This window comes from Apodemus sylvaticus, chromosome 22 (genome assembly GCF_947179515.1).
Source record: "Apodemus sylvaticus chromosome 22, mApoSyl1.1, whole genome shotgun sequence".
In the NCBI taxonomy this organism is placed as follows: Eukaryota; Metazoa; Chordata; class Mammalia; order Rodentia; family Muridae; genus Apodemus; species Apodemus sylvaticus.
The window spans coordinates 38,731,444-38,747,189 of record NC_067493.1 but is presented as its reverse complement, the minus strand read 5'-3'; the positions used below and the strand labels follow the sequence as shown (position 1 = coordinate 38,747,189).

Sequence of the window (15,746 nt, the reverse complement as noted above, 5' to 3'; positions counted from 1 at the left end):
CTCCCACGCCTCTCTCCTCCTTTCTTTTCCTTGGCCACTTCTCTCTTCCTCATCTCTTTCTTTTCTTGTTTTATTTTATAATTATTTTTGTGTGTGTACATGTGTGTGTGGGTACACACATTTACAGGCCAGACGTCGAGTCTGGCTTCCTTTTCTCATTTCTCCACTTTATCTATTGGTCGATTTCTTACTTTGTCTAGTTATTATCTGTCTATTATTTTGAGGCAGGGTTGTGTATAGCTCAGCCTGGTCTCTACCTGGCTATGTACACTAGGATAGCCTTGAATTTCTTACCCTCCTACCTCCTCCTTCCTTCCGAGGACTGCGATTACAACCCAGCATCACCATGCCTGGTGTATGCAGTGCTGGCGATGGAGCCCCATGGCTTCACGCATGCTGTGCCAGCACTCTGATCCTCATAGCTACACTTTCTTTCTTAACTTGTTTCGTAATGTGTGTTTAGTCATAGCAACAAGAAAGGCAGTGAGTGAGCTTCCTACTGGTACGGCAAGAAGCAACCCATCAGTCAGTCACCCCTGGTTGGAATGCAAGGAAGCAGCCATGTGACCTGTGGCCTCTCTGCTCTTTACTTACAGAAATCCGAGAAGCCTTCCGTGTTCTGGACAGAGATGGGAACGGCTTCATCTCCAAGCAGGAGCTGGGCATGGCCATGCGCTCCTTGGGATACATGCCGAGTGAAGTGGAGCTGGCTATCATCATGCAGCGTTTGGACATGGACGGTGAGACCTGCCTAGCCCTGCCAGGCTGGGCCTCCCACCTCATTCACTGGGTCTGGGATTTATATGAGTCTCACACTCTGCTCCCTGCCTCGGGTTACATGTTACAAATAGAAACTCAAACTTGATCTGGGCTTGCTCAACAGGACTGCGTGAGCTCCAGAAGCCAGCAGGGATGGTTTGGGGACAGTTATGAGAATGCATGAAGCCAGTTGGGTTGGTGGAGCAGCTCAACCCCTCCCCTTTCCTTTCTCTTCTATTTTATTTCATTTCTTTTCCCATTTTCAGGGCTGGAGAGCACAGTGGTTAAGAACCCGTGCCCTTCTTCTGCTCAGACGTGAGCACCCATGTTGGGTGGCTCACAACCATCTATAACACCTACCCCAGGGGGATCTGACATCTCCAACCTCTGTAGAAGATATACTGATGTGGACACATTCACATGTATGTGCACACACATATACAGAAATTTAGAAGTAATATAAATCTGATTTTTTAATTTTCATGCATATGTGGTATGCGTGTAGGTATATGTTAGTTCTGTGTATGGATTTGCATGTGTGTGGAGGCCTCAAGTTGATGTTTAGAATCATCTTTAATGGCTCTTCTATCTCATTCACTTAAGCAAGATCTCTGAATCAAAGCCTGAGTTCCTAATATACCTACTCTAACTAGCCACTTGCAGTGGGAATCCAGTCTCTACCTTCTGAGTCTAGGATTACAGACTGCAACACCCACACATACATTATATAGGTTCTGGGGATTCAAACTCTGGTCATCATGCTTTGGGGCAAGCACTTAACCACTGAGCCACCTCTCTGGCCCCTACATCCCATTTTGAAAGCACCTTGTATGTGTTTGTATGCATGTATATGTGGGTTTACATATGTGGATAAGTGAGCACATCTGAGCATGTGCATGTAGAAGTCAGAGGGTCAGAGGTCAATCTTGAGTCTCATTCTTTAGACTCCACCTACCTTTAATTCTTGAGAAAGGGTCTTTAATAAGGGGCTCATCATTCACCCACTGGCGACCATTCTCTACGGGATCCTCTCATCTTCACTCCTTCTATGCCTGCAGCTTTAATTTTTTAAAAACTTTCATTGTGGTGATCTGCATTCTGGTCCTCTTTGTTGCAAGGCAAGTACTTTAGTGACCAAGCTGTCCTCACAGTCACCAAAACACAGCTGTATCCCTGGAGCTTAGCTCTTGCCCCGACTTGCAGGGAGTAAAGCTGGTAGGAGACTTTCCTTTCCCCAGCACTCGCTACTGCTTATATAATATTGGGGAGGTGCCTTGTAAGTCTTGTGAGATTCAGGAACCTCCTGAGACTTGTAAGTTTTATTTACTTCTTGGCTCTTAAGAGCCTTCCTCCAGAATGTAGTATTTTAGTTAGGAGGAAATAGCTACAGAACAGTATAGTAAACCAAATAAGCTAACAACTATTACAGCCAGGCCTGTCGGTATAGGTCTGTCATCTCAGCTATTTGGAGGCTAAGGTAAGATGATTGCAGAGTCATGGCCTGCTTTGTGGAACATTAAGCTATCCTGCTGTGGTGCTTCAGATGAGAAATGTTCTACCTAGGCTCATGTATTTAAACACTTGCTTCCCAGTAGGTGGGTCTGTTTGGGGAAGTTATGGAGCCTTTAGGAGGTGGTGGAGCCTTGTTGGAAGAAGTACATCACTGGGGACCAGCTTTGAAAGTTTATAGTCTCCCCCTATTTCCAGTTCACTCTGATTCATGTTTTTGCAGTTTAAGATGTAATCGATAAACTTCCTGCCCCCGTACTATGCCTGTCTGCTGTCATATCTTCCCACCATGGTGGGCTCTTATCCCTTTAAACCATAAACCAAAACAAATTCTTTCGTAGCTCACTTTTGTTTATGATATATTATCACAGCAACTAATCCACCTGATCTCATGTTCCTATTTTGGGGTCTTTCCTGATTTTCCGCAATGATGGACTATGACCTGGTACTGGAAGATGAAATCACCCTTTCTTTCCCTGAATTGTTTTTGGTCAGAGGGGTTTGTTTTTGTTTTTAAGCACAGCAACATAAAGGAAACCAGAACAATCTGGTAATGGACTACTTGTTTGGTCTATGCGCCAGTTTTCAGTTTAGCTTTCTCCCGCTTCTCTGCAAGATGTGTTAGAGAGGACAGTGACAATGGAGACCATATGGTGAATGAAGTGCGGCTGTGGATGGTGATTTTTATTTTGCCACTTCAGTGCAGAGCTGCTCTATTGGAGGCAGGCATTGTCTGAGCAGTCTCTGATAGATGGTGACTCACTGTGCCGCTGCAGGCTGGCACACTTTCTATTGTAGTTCTGAAGCGCCAGGGCAAAGTGCTTACAGTAACACCTTTCTTCCATTCCCTCCCATCCTCCTTTCAGAGGGGCCCAGAAGGACAGTTTCCTACTTAAAACTTTTATTTAATTTTAATTTTTTTTTCTGGAGGTAGGGTCTCACCTTGTATTCCTGGTGGGCTCCAAGCTCCTGGCGATGGCTATATCTCAGCTTCCCGAGTCAGGGGGATACAGAGGACACAGCAACGAAGCTGTCTTAATAAAAACGGTTGAAAACTCCCATTGTTTATAAATCTGGGAAGGTCTATAAACCTTGTTGTTGATTCTTAGTTTAATATTTCTTGAGGCTAGAAAGATGGCTCAGCAGTCAAGAATGTTTGCTGCTCTTACAGAGGACCTGAGTTTGGTTCCCAACACCCACACTGGGTAGCTCATAACCACTTATAACTCATGTGCACATATCCACATGCAGAAAGTGGCATGAGGCAGCTGGTCATGTTGTATCCACAGGGAGGAAGAAGAGAGATGTATGCTGGTACTCAATTCTCTCTTTTCCTCTCCCTCTCCCTCCTGCTTTCCCCCCTCTCCTTCCCCTCCCCCTCCCCTCCCCCTCCCCTCTCCATCTCCATCTCCATATCTGTATCTCTCTCTCTCTCTCTCTCTCTCTCTCTCTCTCTCTCTCTCTCTCTCTCTCTCTCTCTCTCCCTCTCTCTCTCTCTCTCTCCCCCTTTCTGTTCAGGACCCCATCTACATTTTGGATATGTCTACCTCTTAGACAAACCCAGCAGTGTGTATGCTAGATGATTCTAGATTAGCAGTTTTTCAACCTGTGCATTGTGACCCCTTTGGGTCAATTTGTAACAACGAAAATACATCCTGCATATCAGATATTTGCATTACAATTCCCAGCAGTAGCAAAATTAGAGTTAGGAAGCAGCAATAAAAATAATGTCATGGTTGGGGGGGGGGGTCACCACAGCACGAGGGGCTGTATTAAAGGCACAGAGCATTGGGAAGGTTGAGAACTACTGCTCTAGATTCTATAAAGTTGATAACCAAGATTAATCATCACACAAAAGGGGCTGATATTGCATTCAGTGCTAGACTCCAGTGCATGGAGAATTTTCATGATGCTGAAGATCCCATCTGGCTGCATAAGGACTGGAACCTTATAGGACCTTAGGTGAGGACGTTCTTCAAGGAACTCAGGAAGACGGGCTCAGGTATTTGCTCCATCTGCTGTATAAGAGATTCTTAACTTCCACCAATTTGCTTGCAATTTGTCATAATCATCTGAATTCTACTGGCAGAACACAGTGACAAATATTTAGAGAGTTTCTATCAGTTTGTTTAACCAAAGACAACTCACCAGGTATTTCACAGAGACTGAGCAGGTAAAAAAAATGCTTTTGATTTGATTTGATTTGATTTGATTTGATTTTATAAAATTCTGAGCTCTGGTATTTTTGGAGACAGAATCTTGCTCTGAATCTCAGGCTATCCTGGAACTCACTGTGTAATCCAGGCTGCTCTAGAACTTGCAATCTTTCTGCGTTAGTCTCTCAAGTGTGTACCATCACACCCAGCCTATTCTGATTTACCTTTAAAAGTTGATTTCATTTTTATGTATGTGAATATGTGTACCTGTGCATGTGTGTGTGCTGATGCCCATAAAGGTTGAAAGAGAGCGCCTAGTCCACTGGACTAGTGGACTAGCACCATTTGGGTGCTGGAAATTGAACCCCAGGTCCTCTGCAAAAGCAACAAGTTCACTTAACTACCAAGCTGTCTTTCCAGCCCCTTCTTTAATCATTATTACTTTAACCAAGTGTCTTATTTATTCTTTGACAATTCATACATTTAAACAATACATCTTGATTATACATACCCAACTACTACCTCCCATTCCTCCCAGGAAGCCCCAAGAGTCACCCTCCTCCCTTCATTTCCTCTCTTCTTTCTCTTCCTCCTCTTCTTTCTCTTCCTCCTCCTCCTCCTCCTCCTCCTCCTCCTCCTCCTCCTCCTCCTCCTCATGCCAAGTCCAATCAAAGCTGCTTGTGGGATTGTTAGCCTATGTTGTTGGCTTGATCTTGTACAGGTAACTACATTTTTTTATTAAAGGAATGGCTTCCTTAAAAGTTGAATTTGTGTGGTCTAAATGAATTTACTACTAACTGTATGAAAATACTGAGTAAATGTGAAAAGAGTAGTTTTTTTTTTTTTTAAAGCCTGGTTGGAGAGGGAAGTGTGTGTCTGTAGGCATCTTATTACTAAGACTGGGACAGGAGGTTTCTGGGCTGCCAAGTTCTGGGGATGGTTGGATTGACTGTTCTCTTAACGAGGTCCTTTGAGCTCGTTTGTAAGAAATTAGAACGTAGTTATATTTTCCTTTCCTCACTTCTGGACCTGGGTATTCACCATAGCAATTTGGCCCTAGGTTGGCTCTAATTAAGTAGCTCTTTGAGGTGGAACATGTCGGATGGCAGATATTTTTTTACAGGGGTGATGCATATACACATGAACATATACATACACATATACCCATACACCCATACAACATCTACATACTGCATATGCATATACATATAAATATACATGACAGACAGAGATGCTGATGTTAGTAATGGGCTTGCCTAACATATAGTGCCATTTATTTTTGCACGATAATCACGGATTGGTCCTGGCTTATTAATGTCTTGCATTTTAGTTAAAAATTGAACTTTTAAAGGGGCTGGGATGAGGAGAGATAAGTAAGGAAAACTAATTATTGTGCAAGCATGAACACCTGAGTCCGGTCCCTAGAACCCATTAAAAACAAACAAACAAAAAATATAGGGGTGCATGGTTGAAATCCCAGGGCTGGGAACACAGAGACAAGTGGATTCCTGGGGTTCACTGGCCAGTCAGCCCAGCCTATAGGGATGAATTACAGTGAGAAATGCTGGTTAAAAAAAATTAGATAGGATGGATGGTATTTGAGCAACAGCTGAGATTATCCTCTAGCCACACACACACACACACACACACACACACACACACACACTCGTGCTGTAAGATGGCCGCATCTCTCTAGTTCTAGACCCTGGCAACTGAGGCAGCAGGAGATATGGACATGATTAGGTGCAAATCTGTACCCCACATTCACCGTCTCTTTCTGGGGTGCCTGCTGGTTTGCCCGACAGTGAGGTCATGGCTTCAGCATGAGGCCTCCGCTGGAACTGACTAAGACTGTCTGTGCATGCCAAATCCTCACATATGTTTTCCATCAGGGGCTCGCAGGCAGCAGCAGGGTGCCTTGCTGGCCGCCTTCGAACAGTAGCCTCTTTGGATTTGGAAAGTTGTTGGCTGTTTTCCACACAGGCTCAGCCAGACAGTCCCAGAGGGTGGAATGGAAGACCAGCATGAAGGTCTGGAATTACTCTCCTGGTTTGTAGCCAGGCGGCTGTCAATACTGAGACTGATGTGAGTGTGTGTGTGTATGTGTGTGTGTGCATGCACTAATATGGGCACATGTCTTGTATATTCTAAACTATTATTCAGAGTTAAACAAAAACTCGAAGCTTCTGTTCATGGCCCAGGGCTTTCTTTGGCTTTTGGCTGGAAAGGTTCTTTCTTGGACCTTGGACTCAAGTGCTCATTTTCACCTTGTGATGGATTGCTTCCATTGTCAACTTGACTGCCTTAAAAAAAAAGTGCCTTGAGGTGCATAATGGAGGAAGTGGCCCAGCCAACGAAGTGCTTGCTTTGCAAGCATGGGGACATCCAGTCTGATCATCAGAAGCCGCATTAAAAAGCCAGGCATGGTAGCGTGGACTTGCAATATGAATACTAGGGAGGTGGAGACAGGCAGATTCCTAGGCTAACCAGCCTAGTCAGATTGGTAAGTACCAGGTAAAAGGGAAAGACCCGGTCTTAAAATAGACAGACAGACAGACAGACAGATACACACACACACACACACACACACACACACACACACACTAAAAAGCCAGCCAAGGTAGATGGTTTCTGGCTGCTACCCAAAGTATACACATAAGTACCTGCATGTGCACACCTGTGCATATCTTCACACACATGTGCACACATATATGCACACACCAGGAAATGCCTAGGGCATTAATGAAACACAAGCCTGGCTGTATCCTACAGTGCCGTTTCCAGGAATATATAGCTGATGGGGAAATGGCTTCCTCACACCCCCACTCTGAATGTGGGTGGCACTGTCCTCTGGACTGGAGTCCTGACCTGAATAAAAAGAGGCAAAAAAAAAAAAAAAAAGGATGACATCCACTGAGCACAGGCAGTCCCGTCTCCCTGCTTTCAGAGCAAAGGGCCTCCTGCTCCTCCTGCCACGCCTTCCCCTCCATGACTGTCTGCCTTCAAACCGTGAGCTAAAATCCTTCCACACTGAATGAAGTTGGTTTCCATCAGGTGTCTGGCTACAGCAGTGTGGACAGGGAGATAAAATGTTTAGGAACCATCCTGTGAAGAACTGACAGGCAGCCATGCCGAGAACTACCTCAGCTCGCCACAAGGCAAGTTGCCCTAGCTACTCAGGGGCGCCACAAGGTCCAGATCAGGCTGAGCAACTGTAGACAATACAGATGGAGGACTGAGGTGGTCGGTAATTGTTAGAGTGCTTGCTTGGTAGACACATACACACACACACACACACACACACACACACACATGGGGCTGGTGAATCCTTTCATAGATGTACGTGGAGAATGGATTCTTTGGAGTCCCTGCGGCCTTTGAAATTTCCCCATTCACCCCTCTCAGATCTCGGGCCCCACAGTAGCTGCTGTGGCTTCTGTGGGTTTCACTAAAGAATAAAGTCACAGTATTTTTCAAGACTTGAAGGACACCTTTGACCACTTTCTGCAGTTTTAGTGATTTTAACAAAACAAGTTGGTCATCTGGAGTGAGTCAAACTAGCTTGGAGGAACGTTTTCTCAAATAATAGAGCCAGCAGCCCAGGGCCCTTGCACCCACCCGCTAGAATTTTGTAATGTAACCCTTTCTCTTCCAAATGGCTCCTTGTTCTCCTGTGGCTAGCAAACAAAAATTTACCTTTAAAAAGAGAATTTGGGACATGATGTGTGTGTGTGTGTTGTACATGCATGTGCATACATAAGGCCTGTGTTCATGTGCATGCATGTGCATACGTAAGTGCCTGTGTCATGTGCACAAATGGGTGTAGAACCCAGTGTAGATGTCAGGTGTCTTGCCATGTTGCTCGCCACCTCATTGTCTCCATAAACAGTCTGTCATCAAACTTTAAAGTCACTGTTTGAGCTAGGCTGACTGACCAGTGAGCTCTTGGGATCCATCTGTCTCCACTTCCTAATGTTGAAGTTAAAGTCATACACAGCTATGCCTTACTCTTGATACGGGCTCAGGGGATTAGAACTCAGATCCTCATGCTTACACACCAAGCACACTTACTTACCCACTGAGTGATCTGCCCAGCTCTAAATTTTCTCTTTGAGCCAAGCACACAGTTTTTGTCTTCCTCCTTCCTGATTTATATTCCTCCTTTAAATTCTATGCCATCCTCATGCTGGGAGTCTTGAGAATTTGTTTTGTCTCTTAATATGCTTGTAGCTTTTGTTTATTTACATTTGTTTTGTTTTAGGTTCACCACTGCCCGAGGGGTGAAATTTCATTCATTTCTGTCCAATTTAAAACAATTTATCTGATGTACATTATGTGTGAATTTGCTTGTTTTTATGGTGGGTAAATTCATTTTGGGGTCAATTTTGAGGTCAACCACTGAGATCACGAGGAAGAGAACCATGGCTGTGTCACAGGAACAGGTAGCTGTGAATTGACAGATCCCTCTACGAGTCATTGGTGTCCTAGCTCGCCTCAGGTGTCAGGTCCCATGGTACCCCATTGTGGACTTAGAGTTTTAGATGAATGAGTTGGTGACTCTTCAGTCTCAGTGTTGTGCTTCTAAAGTCTGTTCAATTAAATCTGGAATGTGTGCTCAGTACTCCTTGTCATTCTGACAAAAATCCTTAACAGAAACAACCTAAGAGAGGAGGGATTTGTTTTGACTCACGGTGTTAGAGTGTTCCGTCCACTATAGTGGTGAATACTGGTGGGATTCCCTAATGGGAACATGAGGTGTGTGTCCTTCACATGGTGTTAGACCAAGAAGTGGAGAAAGCAGGCCTGGGACATGTGTAGCATTCAAAGTACAGCCCTAGGCTGCTGCTGCTATTGAATTACAAATCCATCTTCCTTTGCAGTTTCCTTCTGTCCTCCTTCCTCATTTCATGTTTGCTACTTCCTTCCTTCTTTCCCCCTTAGTCTGTATTTCTTCCCTTTCTGTAAGTCTCTCTGCTCTAATCTCTGTCACTTACTCCCTTCCTCCTTCCCCCTCCATTTCCTTCTTTCCTTCCTTTCTGCCTTCCTCCTTCCTTAATTCCTTTTCTCCTTTCTTATTCTCTTCTTTCTTCCATTATCCTCTTCTCTCCATCCTTCCCTCCCTCCATTTTTATTTCCCTTCCTTCCTTCCTTCCTTCCTTCCTTCCTTCCTTCCTTCCTTCCTTCCTTCCTTCCTTCCTTCCTTCCTTCTTTCCCTCCTTCTTTCTTCCTTCAGCGCTGGGAGTTGCACCCAAGCCCTTGCCCCGTCTCATGATAGGTGAGCCCTATTCTACTGAGCCACTCTCTCAGTCTTCCTTTCAGTATCCTGACTCCGAGGGTCAGAGCATCCTTCTAGGGGCCTGACATTCTGGGCTTTGAGTTCTTTTATTTTTTATTTTTCCTTTTCTGCTTTTACAGGCCATGGATGCCCTTGGTCACTTAATGAGGAGTCAAGGGAGGAAGAATCAGAGACTGTTATTCTTTGCAAGGAAAGCTCAGGAGTCTCTGGCCTTGCTCAAGACCTAAACTATAAGTGGAGCAAAATTTGTGCTCACTGCTTGTCATCCATGTACTGCGATTTTTTCTCCTAAGGGTTCCGAAGCACATGTGCCCCATTACTTTTTGTGTTATTTATTCTTAGAACAGATGCAGAGAAATCGTGTGTGTGTGTGTGTGTGTGTGTGTGTATCACAAAAAAGGAAAGAATGACAGCCCCCCTCCCCATGAGCTCTGAAAACAAACACTTAACCAATGTTTTACCAAACACATACTTTTTAAATACCCCACCCTTCAGCCTTCCAAGTCTCAGGAAGGGCAAAGCAGCTAGAACAACTGTCAAATGATGAATAAATTCTTTGCTCATTTGCATACATATTCATTAGCTGGAGTTGCCATGGCAACTGTACCTTGCAGAGCTGGAGACTTGGGGTTCAGCACAACATTCTTTTGGAAAGTGTCTGAAAGCTTTGCACTCCTCCACCAGAGCTTGACAAGTAAGGGATATTTTAGGGGGTGGGTGCCTTGAGGTTCCTAATAGTCTGTGACAGTCACTAGGTACTGATGGGTTAAGGAAAGAAGTTTCCTTGGATAAAAGTTCACAAAGCAGTAGCAGCTTTGTTTCCCTGCCTGCCTGTCTCTGCAGTAAGATGGCCAGATGCAAGCACAGGTGGTGCAGGTATTGCCTCTGATTTGTTAACATTCCCTCCAGGAGTGGGGAAGGGACAGTCTTAGAACTCAGAAAGCTCAGGAAACTGGCGAGGTTCAGGAAGTTAATGAAACAGACTAAGAGCAGAAAGTTACAAGATTGACAGGGTGCCTCCCAAAGCTAATAAAACCAGCAGATCATTGTTAAGAAGGGGGCTTCCAGTATAGCTGCCCACAGATTGTGCAGGGACCTCTGGGGATGCTAGTTTTCCCATCAGCTCACCTAGCAAGATTAGGTTGGACTTGCTTCTTTAGCATTCGTACCCTATTTTGGGAAAAAAAAAAGATGATTGTTCGTGGATCCTCATGAAAAGTTACACAAGAGTGGGTGTGTGCAATTCCTCAGTCATTTATCTCCCTAGACACATTTCTTTCTGTGTTATATATACAAAGAATGAATGCACACCCATTTCTAAAGACTTCATCCAGATGGTATTGGGGACATAGATTTTAAAAAGGGGGAGGGGGCAGGAGAATGCAGTGTTGTATCCTCAACTGGGACCATCTACCTTCAGTTCTGTTCTTGTTACTGTGATAAATACCCCCTCCCCCCACAAAAAAAGGCAATTTAAAGAACAAAGGAACAAAGGGCCTATTTTGGTTCAAAGTTCCAGTCCATCACTGCAGAGGAGTAACATTCAGAGCTTGAGGGAGTTGTTCATATTGTATCTACAGTAAGGAAGCACACACACACACACGCATGCACACTCCCGCCAATGTGCACACACACACACACACACACACACACATGCATACATACACACAGGCACAACACACACACACACATTTGCTAATGCAAAGGGGGCAGGGAGTGGGAGAAATTTTATATAACTGTGGAACTCTAACTCGGGATTATATTGCAAATTTGGAAGTTGATACCTTGTGATCTTTTGACCTTAAACAAGAATTTTGGGGGATACCAAAGCCCTGTAAGTTCTACCTCAAAGAACCATAAGGTGAATTACTTATTTTCCCAGGAATTGTGACAAAATACCTCAGAATGAACCATGGCTCCTTGGCCCATGGTTACTTGGCTCCCTATTTCTAGGCCTGTTGTGAGGCAGAGCATCATGGGAGAATATGGTGGAAGCTGTTTCCATTGTGGCAGACAGGAATTAAAGGATGTAACAGGAAAGTGCCCTGCTTCATGCTCTCCCAAGGACCCATTCCCTAATGATCTAAGTCTTCTATCAAGTCTCCACCTCCTGAAGAGAACTTCATTGTTTTGGTTTCTCTTTTGTTGCTGTAGTAAAGTACTCCAAGAAAAGGGAGCTTATTTTACCTTACAGTTCCAGGTTGTAAGTCCATCACTGTGTGGAAGTTAAGGCAAGAAGTTACAACCAGTCATGTCACATCCCCAGTGAAGAGCAGTGAAGGACAGATGGGTTCAGGCTTCTTTGCCTGCATACGGTCAACTTGAGTTCTCTGTTCAGACATTCTGTGACCGCTGTGCCTAGGAGATTGTGTTGCCTGCAGTTGGATCATCTTACCAGTTAACTTAAAGCAGTTTCCTACAGTCCATCTTATCAAGACAAGACAGGTGATTCTAAGCCTAGAATTGTGAAGGTGACAATTACAGCTGACCATGACACTTCCTAATAGCACCAGCAACTAGAGACCAAGCATTTCTACATATGAGTCTCTGGGAGGACATTTCATATTCAAACCATAACATCCCTTGGAAAGGAAAGAAAGAAACAAAGAAAATCATTCTAACCAATTCTGGGGAGAGACATGAATCTCAAATAACTGTGGAGAGTAGAGATGATATATTTACTATTTGGGACTGCCGTGAAGGACACCAGTGTGATTGTGTCTCTGGAGCCTATCTATGAACAACTCAACATGGTACTATACACAGCCTCATGGGCATGAGGTAATTGGACACATTTTATGGTTCAGAACATAGTTTATGTTTTCTGCTTTGGACTTCTGAGGCAGCAACATAAAAATGGACTGTTATTTGAGACTTTGCCTGGGGAAATGGCTACAAACCTCCTTACCCTAGACAGGGAACCCATGACATACTAAGGTTTGTACCAATGTCCAACATGGTAAACCAATAAGTTTTTCTTGGGTCTGCTAACAGGGGTATGGATAAAGGGACACAGGAGAACAATAATTCAAGGACAGCCACATCTCTGAAAAGTCCAATTCAACACAGAGGACAGCTTACAAAGGCTCCAACCCCAAACTTTTCCTTACAATTTGCAGTCAGCTGGACAGGTCTGGAATTAACCCTTTGCCCCTCACACTACTTTTGCCATGATGTTTTACAGCAGTATCAGAAAGCAAACTTGGACCCTGCTTCTATACTGTTGGGAGGAGCCTTATAGAATCTTGCTCATTTCAGCTTTCTCAGACATGTGAAGTGCATTTGACCTCCTGAGTCTCATGAGCACCCTGCCTGACTCCTGCTGGGAGCATTTCAATTCAGAGGAAAATGCTTGTCAGCAATGCTCTAGTGTGGTGGTCCTTAACACTTCGGCATGTAAAATGACCCTTTCTCAGGGGTCACCAGAGACCATCAGAAAACACAGTTGGTTAATCCCGAGTCCCTAATGAAAGACCCTTTCTCAAGAATTAAGGTGGTTAAGAATAAACAATGAGACCCGAGATTGACCTCTGACCTCTACATGCACATATTCACATATGCTTACATGCCCACATGTGCAAACCCCATGTGTACGTGCCTGTAAACACATAGAAGCTGCTTTTAAAGTGGAAGGTAAGGGCCAGAGAGGTGGCTCGGTGGCTAAGTGTTTGTCTCCCAACGTGAGGAATTATATTAAAGGATTGCGGCATCAGGAAGGTTGAGAGCCACCACACTATGGTAAGCATTCTTCCCAGTGATGGGAAGGAAAGAGATGAAAATGTGAGGACTGCTCTGAATTCTTCGAGGCGCTTCACTGTGATCTGCCTGTGGGTTTTGTGAGTGTTGCGGTAGCTGTCTGAGGAAAATGGTCTTGACAGAGAAACCATCTTCCTCAGAGTGACAGGTTTTTTTTCCCCCTAAAACATTGAGAACACAGGTGCAAAGAATAGGATGGGCCGGCTCTAGATGGAGATGCCTAGAGTATCAAGTACTAATGCTTTTTCATAGGTTTGTAGATTGATGCTGTGTTGATGGCAAAGGATGTTTCCAGCAGGCACCTCTGTATATCCTTAAAGTCATAGTTGGGTTCTTCCTCCTGTTGCTGACTGATTTTACATTTATCACTTTACTTACCTAATAGCTTTTATTGTGATTTAAATGTGGAATATCCCATGGTGGTTTGAATGAAACTAGCTCCCAATGGCTCAGAAGTTTGAATACTTGCTCTCCAGTCAGTGGAACTATTTGGGCAGAATTAAGAGGCGTGGCTTTGCTGGAGCAGGCGTGCTCTTGTTGGAGGAGGTATGTCACTGGGGGTGACTCCAAAAGCCCATGCTAGATCCAGTCTTGCTTTCTCTCTCTGCCTACAATTTGTGGATTGAATGTGAGCTCTCAGCCATTTCTCCAGCACCATGCCTACCACCATGTTCTTCATCATGATGATCATCCAGTGGTATGCACTCACTAATAAGTGGATATTAACCTAGAAAACTGGAATACCCAAAACATAATCCACACATCAAATGAGGTACAAGAAGAAAGGAGGAGTGGCCCCTTCTTCTGGAAAGACTCAGTGAAGCAGTATTCGGCAAAACCAGAACGGGGAAGTGGGAAGGGGTGGGTGGGAGGACAGGGGGAGAGAAGGGGGCTTACGGGACTTTCGGGGAGTGGAGGGCTAGAAAAGGGGAAACCATTTGAAATGTAAATAAAAAATTATATCGAATAAAAAAAAGATATGGGGAACTGTAGGGCTGTTATGGAGGGCTGGCAATAGCACCCCAAGGATACCGTGATCCAATCCCTACAACCTGCAAATGTTACTTAATTTGGAAAAAGTCTTTGAAGATGTAGTTGAGCTAAACAGTCTTAGGTTGAGGAGCTCCATGGTGTCCTTAAGTGTGACTGCACTATCTGGTGTCACTCGGCTTCCCATTGTAGCAACCAAAATCTCTTATGGAATAGTTGAAAGGAGGAAGGACTCGGGGGCTGAGCACTCAGGCTATTATGGAATGAGCATGGTTGAAAAGAAGAGCTGACATCACGGTATCTGAGCATCCGAGGCTGTCTGTACTCACTGGCTCCCTCCTCCTCATTTTACTCCACCCAGTCCTGTAGCCTAGGGTATGGTGGCATCCATGTTCAGGGTGTGTCTTCCCCTCGCTAATCGTCTTTGAAAAACCCTCCTGGATACTCCCGAGAGTCTACTTTACTGGGCTCTTAGACACTTCTCAATCAAATAAGGTTCAAAATTAACCATCACACCTTTTCATGAGATTTGAATCACTCAGAGGGGTGGGTCATGTGAATACTGAGACTAGGCCTCGGATGATGGGGCCATAAACCAAGTAATACAGATAGACACAGACAGAAGGAATAAGAAATAAATTGATAAATCCCGGAGAGGAAAATGCTCTTAAATTAGACCCATAGATACTGATTTTAGATTTTTACTTTCAAGCGCGCGCACACACATACACACACACACACACACACACACACACAGACATGTGTATATGTGTGCTGTACCTGTGTGTGGTGTATATACTTGTTAGTATTGGCTAAGAGTGTGTGTACACATGTATATGGAAGTTTGAGGGCACCTTTAGTGTTAGTATTTCTCCTTGATCACTCTCTACTTCTCTAATTGATCTATTGATTAATAAATCAATTAATTAATTAAAATTGAACACATACTTGTGCATTCCATATGGTCATAGAATGGTTTTTATGTTATTTAAAATGACCTTTTCCAAGTGTCTTAGTCAGGGTATCTATTCCTGCATAAACATAATGACCAAGAAGCAAGTTGGGGAGGAAAGGGTTTATTCAGGTTACACTTCTGCATTGCTGTTCATCACAAAAGGAAGTCAGGACTGGAACTCAAGCAGGAGCTGATGCAGAGGCCATGGAGAGATGTTCCTTACTGGCCTGCTTCCCCTGGCTTGCTCAGCCTGCTCTCTTATAGAACCCAATACTACCAGCCCAGGGATGGCCCCACCCACAAGTGGCCCTGCCCCTTGATCACT

The 15,746-nt window shown here is 44.3% G+C and overlaps 1 protein-coding gene across 1 annotated transcript in view; it reads left to right on the top strand.

Annotated features, from left to right (window-relative positions):
• Window positions 1–15,746, top strand: part of Caln1 (calneuron 1) — a 429,201-nt gene that overhangs the window by 209,223 nt on the left and 204,232 nt on the right. The window contains exon 3 of the mRNA XM_052168545.1: window positions 597–740. Within this exon, the coding sequence (XP_052024505.1) occupies window positions 597–740 (144 nt within the window). The remainder of the gene's footprint in view (window positions 1–596; window positions 741–15,746) is intronic.